General features: G+C 42.5%; 2 protein-coding genes across 2 annotated transcripts in view; one reads left to right on the top strand and one right to left on the bottom strand.

Annotated features, from left to right (window-relative positions):
• Window positions 1-7,628, bottom strand: part of SLC7A8 (solute carrier family 7 member 8) — a 52,549-nt gene extending 44,921 nt beyond the window's left edge. The window contains exons 1-2 of the mRNA XM_027553279.1: window positions 7,305-7,628; window positions 6,708-6,891 (exon numbers count right to left, since the gene is read on the bottom strand). Coding sequence (XP_027409080.1) covers window positions 6,708-6,849 — 142 coding nt within the window. The 5' untranslated portion in view covers window positions 6,850-6,891; window positions 7,305-7,628. The remainder of the gene's footprint in view (window positions 1-6,707; window positions 6,892-7,304) is intronic.
• Window positions 7,629-7,707: 79 nt separating this feature from the next.
• Window positions 7,708-19,059, top strand: part of RNF212B (ring finger protein 212B) — a 55,361-nt gene continuing 44,009 nt past the window's right edge. Inside the window, exon 1 of the mRNA XM_027553284.1 lies at window positions 7,708-7,796. The gene's annotated coding sequence lies outside the window, so the exon portion shown is untranslated. The remainder of the gene's footprint in view (window positions 7,797-19,059) is intronic.

The following is a 19,059-nucleotide window of genomic DNA, read 5'->3' as shown; positions in this document are numbered from 1 at the left end:
ACAGACGTACAGGCACCTTGAAAGTCTATACATAGTGAGAAAAGTACACTAACAATTCTGCAGCACCCCCTGGGTAATCGGCCTTCACAATATGCTGCTCAGTGTGAGGTTGCCCAGAACATCTCAAGGCGCATTATGAAACCCTCTCCCCAGGAGTGACGTCACTGGTAATGCTGAAGATATAACCGCAGGGAGGAAACCAATGTGAAGAGTTGAGACCGTGACAATGGATGAGGGATGAGATGTGACTGATTAAGTTTTTCAGCTCAGACTTCATTCATTCTATAAATATAACAACTTAAAATAGACTTGAGGCACAATTTGGCTTCTTAGAAATAAAATTCACCAGTGCTTAGCACAAAGCCTAGCATATAATGCTGAATGAGTATTTGTTAAATGTTCAAATATAGGATGATCAGAATCCTGTGACCAGGAGCCTCCACACCTGTGCCAGGGAGCAGCCTGCACTTTGTCATTTACAGATTTCCAGGGAGAAGAGCCCAGGGGGCCTCCTTTGCAGACATGTTCTGGGAGGGGAACAAGGCATGGTCTTTCTTGCTCTGCACTCTCTCAGCTGGGAGTTAAAAATTAGAAGGGATGAACTCCTTTTGGTTGTTTTGGATAGTTCAGGATATATTCTTGGGGTTATTTGCTCATTCCTGTTTTTTTGATACCCTCTCACCTGGAGGGGTGATACCTCCCAGGGACAGGGGAGCCTGGTGGGCTGTTGTCTATGGGGTCGCACAGAGTCGGACACGACTGAAGCGACTTAGCAGCAGCAGCATCTCCAAACAATAATAACCAAACAAGGACTTCCCTGGTGGCCCAGCGTTTAAGAATCCGCCTGCTAAAGCAGGAGACACAGGTTCAATCCCTGGCCTGGGAAGATTCCACATGCAACTAAGTGCATACACCACAGCTACTGAAACCCTCATGTTCTAGAGCCCATGTTCTGCAACAAGAGAAACCACTGCAATGGGAAGGTCTCACTCACTGCAACTGGAGAAAGTCAGCAGGCAGCAATGAAGACCTAGTGCAGCCAAAAATAAACAAATAAACAAATAAAAAATAACAAACAACAAGAGCAACAACAGACATTCCTAAGGCCTTCTCGGTAGGCAGCTCTGCTGCTGGATTAACCAGCAGAGGAGAGCAGAAAACCCTGGTATCTGGGCAACTTGAAAGTCTCACCCAGGATGCCCATACCGCCATGCCACTTCAATAAGCCAATTTAATTCAGAAAAAGTGGTGTGTATATGTGGTGCTGGCCTCTCTGAGAAGGTCATCTGATCTGGGTACAGGGTGTTTTTGTTGTTGTTGCTTTTCTAAATAGAATGGGTTGTTTGATTCTGTTTCTTTGGACATCTTTTTTACCTGCTGGGTTTCTATTTTCTTTCCCGTACCCTAAGTGTCTCCTGCTAGTCATTTATTCTGCATAACTCTGCTCTTTGAGAGAGCATATTGTAGCCCTGCCAGCAGCCCTGCCTCAACTAGATTATTCCTTGAGCTCCCTGGTCCCTGGAGGTAGGAAGCAACAGGATCCCTGGTTCCAGCCACCCTGTGGGACATTTTGATTAAGCCTAGCGGCTTCAGAGTTCAATGACTTGAGTGAGAATCCCGGCTCTGCCACTGCCAGTTATTCATTCATTCAATTCTACCCTTTCCTTAACAGTACTTATTTCATGGACTTAGATGAGAATATTCATAAAGCACTGATCTGGTATGTGGTCGTGCTCAGTAAATGGTAGCTACTTATTATTATTACACCACTAAGTATAACCTCTCTCTGTTTACCAAGATGTGTTTGTTTTGAAAAGTATCCTACTTGGCTTCTGTCTCAAAGTTTTCTTTGAGAACAATGAGAGTTTCAAACATGTTTTCCTCCTGAATGAACCAAATCCTAATCCCTCTCATGTTGAAAAAAAAAACCTGAAGTACAAATTTGAGAAGAATTTTCACACTCCAGCCCTCTGGTTAATATCCAATAGACATCTGGGGGATTAGAAAGCTAATACATTAAATCAGAGACTAAAATGTAACATCTTCTAAAATGGTGTAAAAATACATGGGTCTGAAAATCTTTTGGACCTGAAATATTTCCAAATCAGCCCAGTGCCATTTCAGCATGGTTATACCTATAGTATGCTTCTTTGTTGATAAACAGCCTTTAAAAAAAGCTTTCCCCCAACTTTTCCAGTATCAGATACCCATGTCCTTTCCCAACTGCAGTGTCAGGACTATGGTCCTGCATGGCCCACTCCCCCACCACACAAGACACACCAACCTTCCTCCCTCCTCCCTTGGTTACCGACTGGAAACAGGGAATGGCTGAGCTTTGACTCTGGAGTCAGAAGATCTCGGCAGTCAGTCCTCCAGGATCTGTGACTCCATTTCCCCATGTTTAAAACCGAGTTATAATATCTATTTCCACAGAATTGTGGTCAGGATTAAATAAGGGAATATATATAAAGAGTTTATGTAAAGCTCTGGTTTTTCCAGTAGAGAATGCCGGTCCAGAGAGGAAGAGTGAGCTTGTGGGAGAGTCGATGGAAGCGCGGTCTGTGCTGACCACATCCTGCAGTAATGGAGCCAGCACACCTCAGGCTCCAACCCCCCCACCAAGTCTTCCTGCAGCTGTACTGGTACTTCTTCTACTCTCAACTGATTGCTCAGATCTTGTTTACATTGGGACACTTCCTTGCAGGGAACACAACACTGAGTGCTTCGTCTATAAAAACAAATAAGGACCTCTGCACAGGATCTGAAGGCAAACACCTCTTTTAGGACATGACAATTGAGAGTAGAGAATAATGCTTGTGAGTTTGATTTAGGATTTAGACAAGCTGTAGGTCTGAATCTTTAATACTTTTCAGCTGTGTGACCCTCACCAAGTTTCTTGTCTCTCTGAGCCTCTATTTCCTTATGTGGAGGAAGGGCTAAGAAGTGCCTACCATATGGGATTATTGTGAAGGATAAATAAGACAATGTGGGACTTCCCTGGTGGTCCAGTGGCTAAAACTTCATGCTCCCAATGCAGGGGTGCAGGTTCAATTCCTGTCCAGGGAACCAGATTCCACATGCTGCAACTAAGACCTGGTGCATCCAGATAAATACATACTCAAAAAAAAAAAAAAAGAATATATGTTTGACAATTGGACAAGTGTCTGGCATATAATAAATTTTTAATAATAACAGTAGCTTTGATAGCATTAATTAATGAATTTTGTGGCTCCTTCATACTTTCTTTAGATTTTGAGGGGGGGTCCACATTCAAGGAGAAATCTAAGTTCACCTATTACCAACAGGTTTCTTTGGCCAAATATGTGGCGAGCAATAGCCTGGTTAAATTAGGGCAAAGGTGAAGTTTAAAAATTAAAACTGGACAACCTCATTTCCAAGTTGATGAAACTATTCCTAGCTTAAAAGATTTTCAAGTTAGGTTCCCAACAGCCATTCAAAAAAACACTTTATTCCTATTGTCTTCACATTTTTGTCAAACGGTCAATTAAATTCAACAATCATTTGAGTAACTATTTCAAGTCAGGGACTCTGCTAAGCACTAAAGATTCAGAGACATATACGACACATTTTTTTGCTCAAGGAAATAACAGTTTAGTTGTTGTCCTTCTACCTACCAAATCTCCCAGAATTATCTTCTCTATTCCATCTTTCTCCATGTCCTTCAAGAGGCTTCTTAATCTAGTTCTCAGCAAGAACTTCTCTTTCTTTGTGCTTCTCACCATTCACCTAACTTTTTCCTCCTTAAGTAACTCAACTGTATCATAAATTTCCAACGTTCTTTGTCTAATGCATATAAAACTTATCTCTCCGATCAGATTATAAATGATTCTAGAGCAAGCATCTTCTATTGGTTCATTTTATATTTCTGTAACACCGACCATCTTGTTATTCCTATTTTAAAAGTGTTATTTATTTCTTTATGGCTGGACTGGGTCTTTGTTGCTATGAATGGGCATGCTCTAGCTGTGGTGAGTGGAAGCCACTCTTCCACGTGATGCGCGGGCTTCTCATTCCTGTGGTCTCTCTTGTTGCAGTGCTCAGGCTTCAGTAGTTGTGGCTCACGGGCTTAGCTGCCCTGAGGTATATGGAATCTTCTCAGACCAGGGATCGAACCCGTAACCCCCACATTGGCAGCCGGATTCTTAACCGCTGGACCACCAGGGAAGTCCTTATGATATTCCTATTTTAAATCATCGATGCTGATGGTGAATGAAACTTTTACAACCTTTTATGAAACATAGTTTAACTTATCCCTAAGTTAACTAGATATGAGATCAATTTGGGGCAGTTGCTATTTTTCCATACCTCGTGATCTAACTCACTTAGGAAATTTCCTTTCTCTCTGTACCTTCGAATTCTTTCTTCCACAGTGTTGATACTGAACACTAGATCACTGAATTTCATGTGCAGAATGCCGTTTCTATTTTTGCATTTGGTCTTGAAAAAACCTGAATCACTGTCATCTACTCGGAAACCCCTCTAGAGGACAGGGCAGCTACTCAGCACATTTGTAAATCAACAGCCACACAGCAGGGGAAGTGGAAAGGATTTTGCCCCCACAACACCCTAAAGGGGAAATGTGTGTCTCAGCTTAATTGGAGATACAATCATGACTATTAACTCTACAAGGATTCTTGCACTTTGGAATAATATCCTGATTTCTCTGAAATCACATATTTGGGGCCTCTTTTCACCATAGAATACCAGAGTTATTACTCTTCTTGCTACAATACCAATAGGAGCACTGGGACTACTCTTACACTGAAGTGCTATCCATGAGGTTGTGGACAAATCATTAGTAGCATTTACCCAACTAAAAGCCATAGCTCTTACACCTGGACACTCCCATTTCTTCACAGTCTTAGAAAAATGCTAAAGAAAGAAACAAAAAAAAGCTCATTATATAGGAAAATATCCTCAACCTTTGAAGGAGGTTGGTTTTGAAGGCAGGAAGGAGGTCTGATTGTGCTCGAGTGTGTGTCGGTGTAAACATCTGTGTATGAATCAGAATCTTCCCAAAGGAAGGAAAATACTTAATCCTCTCAGTCAAACTGTGAAAGAGGTAATAGCTCTGGGCTATTTATAGACCTTAAATTGGCATGTGCTGTACATATTGAGTACTTTGCTGATCTCATTTTTTAGAGCAGTTGCAATAAAGGTGAGATAGAGAAAAGGTAATGAGAGATTAAAATCCTGACTATAATATTTTAAAATAACATTACCTTACTTGTAACTGTAGATGCCTGGAAACCTACCAGAGTCAATTAGATACAGCAGCATTCCACTTTGAAAGCTGAGTGGAGATAACACTGAAGCCTGGGTGCAGAGGTGAAGAGGATTATCTGAATACTGTACTGATATTATTTGATTTCAAGGGTGTTCTCCAATGTCAGCATTGCCTAGTTGCCAAAATGCTTCTGTGCTACCATGAGGACCATGGGGTTATCCAGAGAAACTGGTCTGTGGGCATCAGGACACTGCTGCTGCTAAGTCACTTCAGTTGTGTCCGACTCTGTGCGACCCCCACAGACGGCAGCCCACCAGGCTCCCCCATCCCTGGGATTCTCCAGGCATTAACACTGGGAGTGGGTTGCCATTTCTACAAGCCTTCAATAGGAAGTCTGCACAGAAACCGATCTGGCCTAACTGTCCGGTACCCCTTTCTCTGGGGAAAAGGTAAGGCCCTCTCCCAAAGACAGCAGAAGAAACTCTCACCTTCTGGAGTAAAGGCAGTAATGAAGCATTGCACATCCATCTACAGTGGCTGTCTGGAAAGAGGACTGTGTTGTCTAGAGACAGGGCCATATTTAGGACCCCTGCCTGGCAGAGTGCAGTTACAGGGTTGGAGTGGCCTGCACTGGCTCTCTCGGGGACACTGATGCTCCCCAGTTTCAAAGCCTTCAGCCGGACTCCCCATTCTAATTACTCCCGTTTCCCTTCAGAACCTCATAGGGTCTTCCATGAGGTAAGAGACATGGATATTACACAACTCCACTAAGCAATGAGAGAAGCTGCCAACTACACAATTACAGAAAGGTACAATCTGTCACTTCTTTTCTTCCATAATTTATTTCCTCACCATGAAATGGGAATAACAGCCCTGTCACATCTACTTCACAAGAGAAAGTGCTGGATAAGATGGGAAAGCTAGAGAAAGGCAAGGCATCCTTATACTGCTGTTGTGGCTATTTTTATTACACACCCCCTAGACCCACAGTCTCATATAAAGTAAAACCAAATAGCTCCTAAATATGTCTCAAAAGCCAATCCACAGCCTGTTAAGGAGATGGCTGCAGAAAAGCCTGTTAAAAATCTAGGTTCCCCAGTCCTACCTTAAATCACTGGAATCAACCTTCCAGTGTAGAGTCCAGAGACCTATATTTTCAACAAGCTTGCAGGCAACACTGACCATCAGCCAGGAGTGTGTCCCTTAAGTGCTCCATTCCCCAAACACTGGACAGAACTGACTGGTTTGGGGGAAGAGATGTATGATATACAGCTCTTCCTATACGTCTCAAACTTAATCCGTTTGTGCAGGCGAAAGCACAGGTCAAAGACAACCCTTTTCTAAGGGAGCAGGACACAGAAACAGTGCTTTGCGGGGCTGGGGGACTGAGGGATTAAGGTTCTACAAAAGGACCACCAGACAGGGAGGAATGGTCGGTGGGAAAAGGAATTGGACTCACCTACGATGATAGCACAACCACTGACCAATCCAATCTCTTTCTTCAGGGCCACTCCGCCCCCTCCAGAATCAGCCTCCTGCGACTCGCTCCCACCTGGGTGGTTCTTTTCAGTGTTGTTCCGGTGCCTGGTTCCTTTTTCCATGTTTCTCAACAGGATTTCAACCTCCGAAAGGGATCTCTCTTTCTAAATGCATATGGGTGTAAATATATTTAGAGAGAGAGCCTTTCAATTGGAAACGTCCTTTTCCGTGATAAGGACCACTCCTACCCTCTTTAAAAAAAATAAAAGACCCAGGCAGATAAAAGCGAACGATCCAAATATACCTATTCCGTCTTGACACTTTCTTGTCACTCGTGCTTACAAACAAGGAAAGTGTTGTTAAAATGGGGGCGGGGGAGGGGGGAGACACAGACATTTAAATGTAAAAATAGAACTGCACCAGCTACTCTGGCTGGAATTCTCCTGAAAGGGATGTAGCCTTCAGAAAGCAGGACCGTTTTGCACTGTGTACCAGGCAGTGGCTTATTTCAGACCTTCAAAGAGGTAGTCTGGATTTCCCTCAGCTATACCCCTAAGAAAACAGAGATTGTCTTTACCTCCCCTTAGCCTTTTATGAGGATAAAAGTCGTTTTCATTAACTGAAAGGAAAAAAGGCGATCCTCCGCTACTTTCTTCTCTTTCAGTGGACCCGACCGGTTTGCTCCGGGTCCTGTTTCCACCTGGCGTGGGTTCCTTCCCCCTCCCGTCTCCTGCCTTCCGCTTTCTCCAGAGGTCCTCTTCTGTCTCGCTTGTTTTCTTGTCCTTGTTTTCCTTCTTCGGATCTCCGTCAATCCTCAGGGCACAGACCGCACTATCCCTCGTGGTTCCAGAAGAGTGCCTCTAGCACAAACGAACGTGCTTCCCTTTTAGCGAGGGGTTTTAAGTGCTGGGATAGCTCCGCCTCCCACCTCCAGCGTTGCTCTCCATCCTCCGTCTCCTCCCTCCTGTTCAATGTAAATAGCAGCACACAGTCCCCAAAGATCACCGACAAGATGGATGAAAAGATTTCGCTTTAGTCGATCTTCTCCCTTGTCTCCATCTTTCTCTTTGTAAGTAGTGGAAGTAAAATCCTCCCAGGTCGACTGTTCGGGAGAGTCCAGGAGCTGGTATAGCATTACAGGTCATTCAGCAGACGTGGGCTTTATAAATAAGGGACCGGTTGTGCACACACTTCAATGCTATCAGAAATACACTGGCGAATGTATTAAAATATTTATGTCTGGAAGGTTTGAAGGAGAGAAGGCAGTAGGGACGTTATCTTCAAGTATCTGAAAATAGGAGGAAATCGGGGGTGGGAAAGGGGAGTGGAAAGAATTAAGACTAATGGAAAAGAAGTTCATTTAGTATAATTGTGAGCAGCCTTGAAGAGTACAGTGGAAACAGAAGTATCTCTTACTAATATTTAGTGTTAGATGAAACAGAAAAAAAAACACAAACTCTCAACCCTGGTCCCAGGAAAAAAATGACACAAAATCCGGTGGAATGGGGCCTTTTATAGCTTCTAATATTATATTTTTGCATAATGAAATTATTAGAAAGGCAGACCAGAGAGGAGGTGGGGAGTTATCAGCACCTCTCTGATCATGAAGCAGATTGTTGATGTTAAGCGATGACTTACTTCCATATTGATATTGTATCTAGTCTTCTGTGAAGAATTCTACCCAGAAACTCCTGCCTGAGGTGAGAGCAATGATGTCTATTTATAATTGCAAAGTACTCTGAAAAAACAGCAGAAAGCAATATAGCAGACAAAAGTATAAATCTAAAATGAAATTATTTTGAATATGTGTTACATACATTATGCAAAAGCACTTGAGTTTAAAGTGGGTCTAAAAAAGAAAGTTCCCAAGTTGTCACTAAGTGTGGAAATTTGGCCTTACTTTCTGCAGAATGTTCCAAAAGATTTTGGATTTTAAGAAAAGTAAATACTTAATTCCTTAAAGTGGGGATGGTTGAGCTGTTGTAGGAAGGTCTTTTCCAAATGGGGTAAAGTCCAATCAACAATCTTTTCTACTCCCCTTGACCACTCAGCAAGTATTAAGAGGTTTCAAAGGTTGAGAGTTCAACTGCTTCTCCTTCTGCAGTTCATGATACAATAAATTGAAAGCCTCAGCAAAAAAAAAAAAAGGTGGGGGGGTGGTGATGCAAAAAGGATTTTTTTCTTAACAAAAGGAGCAGACGAACAGACAAGGCAGGGAATATGTAGCCCAAAACTCCACAGGAGGGGATGAGTCATGAGAAATAAAAAAAATTTGAATTGCTCTTGGCCTTTCCTCATGACATCAGAGAGCATCAGTAATTTCATTTGGAAACTTCTGCTCAAATTTCAACATCAAGGTATAAAACAGTCTTTCTGCTCTCAAATATGAATTCTTTCAGTAATGTTTCCATTCAAAATGTGTAGATTTAGTATGAGATAAAATAAGAATGTGATTAATTCAAGGTCTCTTGCCTAAACTGGTGCTAACTGACCACAATATGGTAAGCTTTAGCCATCTCAATTTATGAACTAAGAAGCTAAGAGAGGAATGGGATCAAATACAAGCGTGGAATGCAGTTAAGCACCCCCAATTGGAAAGAAAGCGTTGTTGAAGATTAATATTTCTATTTCTTTTGCACTTGAAGTTTATAAGTGGCTTATGATTGTCTACTAATGGTATAATGTAAAAGCTAGAAAAGGAATCTCTACCCCTTCTCCCTCCACAAGACCATTCATGCATATTATATGGCTCCCTCCAGGTTGGGATCTTTTTGTGAAATAAATTCTAAGTGTGTCAAAATTCCACATGGCTAACGTGGAAGTCAGGCAAGAAAGATTCTTCCTGTGATATGTTGAGAAAAATCTGTAAGAATAATTAACTGAAGGTTCAATTTTGAGCACTGAATTCTTCTTTATTAATAACTAATGTACATTTGCCTTTATAACTTTAAATCTACTATCCATATTTAAATAATATATTATCTACAAACTGTTTTCTGCACAATATCTTGATTTTTTTCTCATTAAATACTATGGGTAGACAAGACTATTATTTTTTCCTCTTTTAAATGTTAGGAAGCTGAGGCTCGGAGAAATGTCTTATCTGAGGACAAAGATAGGGCACCTTTGGACAGACAGGATATCAGTGGTTTACACAGAGATCTTTTCCCAGGACACTGCAGCTACTTGCTGATTCCTCAGCTTCTTTCACCTGAGGGAGACGAAGACCTTTGATCAGGCCATGTCCAAATCTTCTTGAGTTGATATCATAAATGTGCTAGAGCCCCACCTTGATATCACACCTGATATTTGTTCAGTGAGACCCACAGGTTTTAACCTGTCCCCTACCCCTCTACTGGAGAAGGCAATGGCACCCGACTCCAGTACTCTTGCCTGGAGAATCCCATGGATGGAGGAGCCTGGTGGGCTGCAGTCCATGGGGTCGCTAAGAGTCGGACATGACTGAGTGACTTCCCTTTCACTTTTCACTTTCATGCATTGGAGAAGGAAATGGCAACCCACTCCAGTGTTCTTGCCTGGAGAGCCCAGGGACAGGGGGAGCCTGGTGGGCTGCCATGTCTGGGGTCGCACAGAGTTGGACACGACTGAAGCAACTTAGCAGCAGCAGCAGCTACCCCTCTACTTGTACGCTTTTCCCATAGTCCCACAGTCCTTTCCAGGTACTTTAATACAACTCTGTTTCCAGAATCACTGTTTACTGGGTCACTGTTTACTATTGTATTTCATGCTTGAGATGAGAAGAAATTAATCTTTTTACCCAGGGAAGGGGTGGGTAAAAGGGTAGTTTTCTTAGGAATCTGTAGTCAGAAAGAGAAAGGCTGTGTGAGGCTGACATCTACTGTGCAAAGAGGGGTATAGCATGAGGGCACGCTACTTGTGTAATAGTGGAACAAAAACACTGTCATGTTTCAGTATTCCGCTTTCAAAACAACAGATAAGAAGTAACTGTTAGTGCAGAGGAGTAAAGCACAAAGCACATTCACTCCATTTCTGACTTTTTTTTTTTTTGCCTTGTTTCATGGCTTTCATGATTTCAGTTCCGCGGCCAGGGTTCAAACCTAGGCCCTGGCAGTGAAAGCCACTGGACCACTGGACCTCCAGGGAATTCCCTTGACTTCTTTTTCTGGACAAGCATTTTATTCTTGTTCCTTGTACCAGAGCTGTGAAGTCTGAGGTCGCTAAAAGAGGATCCAAATCTCTTTCTGGAGGGAACTCACAGTCCGTGCTCCCAATCCACTCTTCTCGCACCTTCCTGCCCAAAGTCAGAAGGGAGCCAGCTTTCTTCCTAGAATCCCAGCGACCAGCCTATAGTGAAACAGTGGCTTCCTGAGCTAGTGGTTCTAAGAGCCTTTGTTTCATTAAAAATGGAAAGCAGATGAAAATTAGTAAAGAAGAAGGAGGAAGGAAGAAAAGGCCAAAACGGGTAAGAAAAAAGGAAGGTGGAGTGAGGAGATGCCCTCAGTTAAGCCCTTTCAAGGGTATGCTCTGTTTGCCTTTCAGACATATTCCTAAATTGAAAGGAACTTGTATCTCCCGGGGTTTATGTCGTCCTGAGAATTTGGATGGAGCAGACCCTGTTTTGTTATGATGGTCCATTAATTCATGCTTTTCTGGAGATAATGATGGATCCTTGCTCTGACACTAGAGATAAAAATTCCACCATATTACTCTTCTGTCTGCTGCACTTGGCTGCTTTCCATGGACCTAGCCCAGCACCAGTGGGAAAGAAAGAAAGATGCACTCCCCGAGGCAGACTGCATGTCCTTCACCCCTTTACTGGCCACATCTATCATGGCACCTTGGTATTCTTTTTAGGATTTAGGTGACTTTAGTTTTGCGTACTTAAATATGAAACTTCCACCTCCTCACTGGTTTTCACTGAGGAGTTGTATTTACCAAAGATGAGGGCTCTTGTCTTTTAAGATATGGAACAGAAGTTCTCTGAGGTCAGAGGTTTGTTTTGTTCAACTGATGTAGCCCTACTACCTTAAGTGGTGCCTGGCACTCAATAAATATGATTCAGTGAATGAATGATGATGTGCATTAATGAATAATAAATTATATAATAACCAATGAACCGTTGTGCTGACTAATTGTAGTAAGATATAGTCCTCAGTGCTGGGAGAGGTACTGGATTGTGGAAAGAGGGGAACAACATCATCCAAGTTTGACTTAAAGATCATTTCTCACAGAGCACACATCTCAAGCAGGCCTTCCACACTGCCCTACTGCAGTCCCGTAGTCATTGCCTCTTGCATTTATCTGCTTGCTGCAAACCAAAACCATCTCCCAAATCCTCACTTTCAGTTGACATCCTTGCCTATTGTTTCATGGTGAAACAGTAGAAGAGAATGGCCATGTCCTCCAACCACTAAATCTGTCCAAGTGCCTGTATCTTTCCCTGCATACTCGACCTTCTCTCCTGTAGAAATGGATGTGGTGTGTTCCTGGGTATCTCCCTGACTTGTGTACTAGCTTCTCTGTCCTTTCTTACCCACTCAGGAATTTTGCTCCTGCAATTACTCCTCTCTTTCCAGAATCATGTATTTTACTCTCTCCTGGATCATTCCTATCAGCATGCAAACATGCTGTAATAACTTCAGTTTAAAAAATACAAAACTAACAGAACCTCCCTTGACTTTACTTCCCTCTTCAGCTGCCACCCCACTTCTCTGCACCCTGTTTTCACTTCTTCACCTCCATTCATGCTCTAGTCCACTACCCTTAAGCTTTTGTCTTTATCCACACGATGAAGCCATCTGCCAAGGTCACAGGTAGCCACCACAGGGTCCAATCTAATAGGGATTTCTCAGTCTCCAGCCTACTGATCTCACAGCAGCTCTGGCTCCTGGCATCCTCTCTTCTGGCTTTCCTCTACCTCATTGGCCTCTTAGGCTCCTCAGCCGGATCCTTTTTTCTTCCCAATCTCTCCTCTTCTCCATCTTCCCTCACTACCTGGGTATTCTCGTTCAGTCCCATGACTTTCAGTAGCATCTACACACTGATATTTCCCAAATTTATAGATCCAGCCCTCATCTCTCCCAGAAACTCTGGAATTAGCTATCTATCAACTTGATGTCTTTCTTGGATGTGTGTGTAATAGGCATCTCAAACTTAACATGCTCAATTACTTCAAACCTGCGCTTCCTCCAGTATTCCTCACTTTAGTAAATGGCACTCCTTGGTCAGGCCAAACATTTTGGAGTTAACCTTGACTTACCTTGTCTCTTATCTTTTACTCTGGTTTATCAACCAATTCTATTAGCTGTCAATTTAAACTTACTGAGAAATGACTTATTTCTTACCATCTTCACTGCTACTACCCTAATTCATTATGACCTTTATGACCTTCTCACCAGCTCTCACCTGGACTGTTTCAATCATTTCCTAGTTGGGCTCCCTGTTTCAGACACTTGTTCTCCTAAAATGTCCTGCTATACAGCCTTCTTAACAGAGCAACCAGAATGCTCCTGTATAATCATAAGTTGCCGGGGTCCTGCCCCGGCTGATCCAGGGTATTCGAAGCGGGGACGGCGTCGGCGACCTATTTATTTAAATATTTTATCAAAGATATAAAGAGTAATAGGATGAGGATAGCTCAGTAGGAAAATTCAGTGGAGAAAAGAGGCTGAGTAGCTTGGTTTACGCGGGAGACCAATAAAACTTCAAGACAAGAAGTTTGCACCACTTACATAGGCCGCAGGCATCCTTCCGTTCTCCCGAAGGAGAGGAGACACTGAGGCCTCCCCGGTCGGATCTTAGAAGCCCAGGCATAATTAGTAAGCATGGTGGGTTCCGCGCTCCGGATGGAGACTCAACCAGAGAGAGAGAGCGACATGGGGAGACCAGTATTTCGAGAAACTGATCCCAATTCTTTATTTTCCAGAGTCTGTTTTTATACACTGAGATGTTATACAAAAGTCACGTGGGGACAGCAGTCCTGACTTTTATTAAAGTCAGGTGCTTCAGACAAATGTATACAGAGGTCTTAGGGGTGTTACATCATCTTCTGGCCAGGGGGGCCTGCTGACTATTTACGACCCTCTCCTTGTGACAGCGGTCAGTCAATCAGGACACTTATTTCTCCAGGGCTGATTATTCTCAAAACAGATAAATAAAGTTACACCCAAATAAAGTTACATTCCTACAGGGTGAGGGTGTAGTGGGTTTTAGTTAAGGAAAGAATTTACTTAGCCTAAGGTCTAACGTGATTAATATCAAAGGTTAATACTTATTCCTTCTATATATTCATTAATGTGTGTAAGGGCAGGGGATATGGAGACTTAGCAACAAACATTGGCTCAACAAATGAAAAACCCTTCACCAACACAATTTCTAATTAGCCCACTATACTTATAGTTTTCTAACTTCTCTAAAGAACCTGTTTTTAGAGGGTTTAAAGCATCTCGTGCCTCTCACGGTTGGGAAGCTGTGAGCTCACATGTGGCCCGACGAGCCTGTCAGGCAGGCTAGAGAACCTTCAGAGGAGTTTGTAGGTTAAAACACTCTTGTCACACCCAAGAGTTTTTATTGACTGGAGCTCTAGGTTAACTCCTTCTCCGAAAGAGGTGGTGGGGGACAGCCCCCCGTAAAGTCAGAGGTGTAGGTAAGAGCACAAAGTAGTAAAGTAGGCAGGCTCTGGTTATGGGGGTAGACGCTCGAGGATTTCCAGGGGGACTCCTGAGGCTCGATCCCGCCTTTGCGTATGTCGAGCCTCCTTCCTCATGACCTTTGTCACGGGCGGAGTACCTCACTCTGGCCCCCAACAATAAGTCAAGTCATATCTCTCCCCTGCTCAGAATCCTCCAAACGCTGCCCATCCCACCTGGTTAGAGTCAGGTCTGAAGTCCTTTCTTAAGGCCTCAGGTGAGCATTCCAAAATCATATCCTTGTACTCTTCCTTCCACTTAGTCCTCCCAAACTCCTAGGCCTCTTTCCTGTTCTTTGAACACTGAGCTCCGCCTCAGATCTTTACATTGGCTGGAACTTCAGTGAGGAAGACTCCTCCTCTAGACAGTCCTGTGCTTTGCCCCCTCCTGTTATGCTCATCCATCATCAAATGTCACCTTGCAGGATTTCTCTGATCACCCAATAGAAAAATCAATCTTTATCCCATCACCTGGGCATTATTTGTTGTCATTATTACCTAATATTTTTTACTTATTTTTTCCTTGTTTCCCCTGTTAAAATGTAAGCTACAGATTATTGGATTTTTAAATTTTTAGGTGGGAAAATGATATTATGGTTATAATGAATATATAATTGTATATCATGGCTATTTAGAGTTGTATACCAATATGGATGAAACAATTTGATGTCTTGGGTTTGCTTCAAAGAAATATGAGAGGGAATGGAGAGGTAGTCTGTCAATGAAAGAAGGCCATGAGTTGATATTGTTTAAGCTGGGTGATGGGTAGATAGGAGTCCTTTATAATATCTTCTCTGGTTGTTGTTCAGTTGCTAAGTTGTGTCTGACTCTTTTGCGACCTCATGGGCTGTAGCCTGCCAGGCTCCTGAGGTTTCCCAGGCAAGAATACTGGAGTGGGTTGCCATTTCCTTCTCTAGGGGATCTTGCCGACCTAGGGTTAGAACTCATGTCCCATGCATTGACAGGTGGATTCTTTACCACTGAGACGCCAGGGAAGCCCACTATATTCTCTAGCTTTGTATATATTTACATTTTTCCATAATAAGAAGCAAACACAACCTTTGGTAGATTATCATTATCTCCCTAATGCCCAGAGTAGTACTAGGCATATAGAAGGAATTCAATAAATACATATTTATTGTACAGCAAAAACCAACACAGTATTGTAAAGCAATTATCCTCCAATTAAAAATAAATTTACAAAAAGAAGAGAGAACATTCTCCAACACATTTTTAAGTTTTAAAATGTTTCATCTGATCCCAATTAAACAAATGTTAATTATATGTATATAAACTGTAGAATATGTTCTTTATTACATATAATAATAAAGGCTTGTATTGATCTATAAAAATTCATATTTATTTAATACTGATTGCATTTTGAATCAGTTAGGAGAGTGAAGGTATATTTTCAAGATAAATATTAACCATTTACTACTAATTGTTGAAATCTAAATTTTAAGTTCCAAAGGAGATTTTATAAAGAGTATCCCCTTCCAGGTTTTGCATTTGAAAATGTTTAATTGTGGGAATACCAAAAACTAAACTTAAGAGCAATTTTTAAAAATCCAGCTTGGGGGCTTCCCTGGTTATCCAGCTTAAGACTCTAAGCTTTCCATGTTGGGGGTACAGGTTTGATTCCTGATCAGGGAACTAAGATCCCACATGCCATGCAGCATGGCCAATAAATAAATAAATAATTAAAAATATACATGTGGTTTAATTTCTTACCTCTTTTTTACCAAATCATGATAAGTAACTATCATTTCCTATACTACTACTACAATTGTGTAGCAAATCTGGAAAGGAAATACAAAAGTCTAAAAGGCTACAGTGTAGAGATCACTGATGTGCAATATATTGCCCATAGGAAGAGAATGTGATTGTTAGGGAAATTTTCAATACTTCACAATTAATCAGATTAATATAGAAATAAATTGTAATAGAAGTTGGATTACACATATGGGGGTGTGCTCAATTAACATCACTTGCATAGTCAGCCCATATTTATCAGCTGTTTACTGTGCTGGATACTGGGAACAAAGACCATCTGCTGGGGCTTCCCTGGTGACTCAGTGGTGAGGATTCTGCTTGCCAATTCAGGAGACAGGGGTTCAATCCCTGGTCCCGGAAGATCCCACAGGCTTTGGAGCAACTAAGCCCATGTGCCACAACTGTTGAGCCTGTGCTCTAGAGCCCATGCTCAGCAACGAGAAGCCACTGCAATGAGAAGCCTGTGCACTGCAACTAGAGAGTATCCCCCACTCGCTGCAACTAGAGAACGCCTGCGGAGAAACCAAGTTAAAAATAAAAATGCTTAAAAAAAGAGACCATCTGCCTTCAAGGACCTCAGGGACTGTGATGATTAATTTAAGGTGTCAACTTGACTGGCCACTTGACTGGCATGCCCAGATTAAGCATTATTTCTGGGTTTGTGTAAGAGTGTTTCTGAATGAGAGTAGCATTTGAATCGATGAACTCTAAAGTACCCTAAAGTAAATTTACTCTAAAGTAAATTGCCCTTCCCCATGTGAATGAGCATCACCCAATCTGTTGAGGACCTGATTACAAAAAAAAAGCAAAGGAAGGAAGAAGGAATTCACTCCTTTCTGCTTCCTATTTGGCCTGCTGGAGTTGGGACATGTCATCTCATCTTCTCTACCCCTTGGATTGGGATTTAAAACATTGGCTCCCCTGGTTCCCTGACTTTTGGACATGGACTGACTTACACCACCAGCTTCCTGAGTCTCCAGCCTATAGACAGAGGTTCATGGGACTTCCCAGCCTGTGTATTGAGTAAGCTAATTTGTTATAACTAAATCTCTCTTCCCACCTCCATCTAATATACATATATATATATATATCTTCTGCTGGTTCTGTTTCTTTGGGAAACCTTGACTAATACAAGGACTTTAGATGCCAATACTTTATATCTTTCTCTATTCTCCTAAAGTGAGGTACAGCTAGGTTGCCTGTGAAACAGGAGGGAAGAGGGCAAGGCACAACCTTTAAAAGAATGACAAAACCCTTGAAGATAACAAAAAATGGTTAGAACCTACTAAGTCGAAGATAGTGGAAGATTCAATTTCAGTAGACATTGAGGTTCAGTGTACGCTTTTGGTAATACATTGAACGTGAAAGTGTGGGTCACTCAATTGTGTCCGGCTCTTTGTGACCCCATGGACTGTAGCCCACCAGGGGGGTTGCCTGGAATTCTGGCAAGAATACTGGAGTGGGTTGCCATGTCCTCCTCCAGGGGATCTTCCCAAGCCAGGGACTTAACTTGAGTATCCTGCATTGCAGATGAATTCTTTACAGCTGAGCCAACAGGGAAGCCCTTGGAGTGTGTATCCCTCTCTTAAAGAAATCTGCTTTCACTTTACAATGGCTTGCTCTTGAATTCTTTGCTGGGTAAAGCCAGGACCCTCACTTGCCTGTGCATTCCAGAGACTCATCTGAGACGTGGGACCTGATCAGCCTCTCTTGCCCCATTTTCCTGTAACATCATGACTCCCCCAACAAAGGATCACTGGACATTTGAGGAAAGCTCCAGCATGAAAGCCATAGACAATAATAAACACAGGTGATGCAAGGAACAGAGGAAAACTTCCCCCAAATTATAATTACCAGGACCCCGTTCTGAGGCCAGGTAATAGGCCCATTAGGTCATAACAGTCACTGGGTTCAAAACCAAACTCTTCTCCATTCCACAGAGAAAGCCAAACTCCTATGTTCCCCATTTCATCATGGCCACAGTATCATGTTTTTGTTACTGAGTTCAAGCTCACTCTGTTCACCAAGTGAGAGGCCAATAAATCTGAGAAATAAGGTGTTGAGGCAACCAATAGGGCTTTATTCAGAAAGCCAGCTGACTGAGAAGATGGCAGATTAATGTCTCAAAATAATCATCTGGTAGGGGCCTGGATGCCATTTTTTTTTTAATAGAGCCTGAGGGAGAGAAGCAATGAGGACGAAAGTCTGAAGGCAGAATCGAGGGAGAGGCAGTGAGGAAGTAAAGGAAGAAGGGTCTTAAGTCTTGCAAAACATCTCCAGGAAGGGCCAGCCTTTGGAAAGGGGTGTGTTAATCTCTTCTTTTTCGGTAGCCATTCACAGGTGGGCAGGGTCAGATTATCTCTTCATGGGCTGAACAAAGATACTTTAGTTCAACAATTCCCAGAGGGGCAGGATCCTTTGAGGCAGGCCATTATGTTCTTCTCTGCAATATTATCATAGCATTGTGCTCTCAATCACCCAAGCCTAACACCTTAATCTTTTTCCTTCTCTCCCCCTTTTTAACCCCGTAGCCAATTAGTTACCAAGTCCTGTTGTTCGCCTCTGAAAATTCTTTCACATCTGTCTTATTACCCACAGTTGTTGGCCTATTCCAGAACTATTCCTCTCTCTGCAGTCCCATTGCAATAGCCTGCCAATTAATCCCCCGTCTGTGATCGTCCATCATTCTGTCCCCAGAGTTATGTTTCATAAAACGTGGGATTGATCATGTTTCTATCCTGCTGAAAGCCTCTGGTGGTTCTCTATTATATAAAGTTGTGGTCCCTAAAGTTGGCCAAGTGAGCATCACAATCACCCCAGGAACTTCTAAAATTAAAAAACACTGGCCATAGGGAAGGTAGGCCTTCTCCTATGGAATCTTCTGGTGGCA

Source organism: Bos indicus x Bos taurus, chromosome 10 (genome assembly GCF_003369695.1).
Source record: "Bos indicus x Bos taurus breed Angus x Brahman F1 hybrid chromosome 10, Bos_hybrid_MaternalHap_v2.0, whole genome shotgun sequence".
NCBI classification, from domain to species: Eukaryota; Metazoa; Chordata; class Mammalia; order Artiodactyla; family Bovidae; genus Bos; species Bos indicus x Bos taurus.
This window is presented reverse-complemented; position numbering and strand designations above follow the sequence as displayed.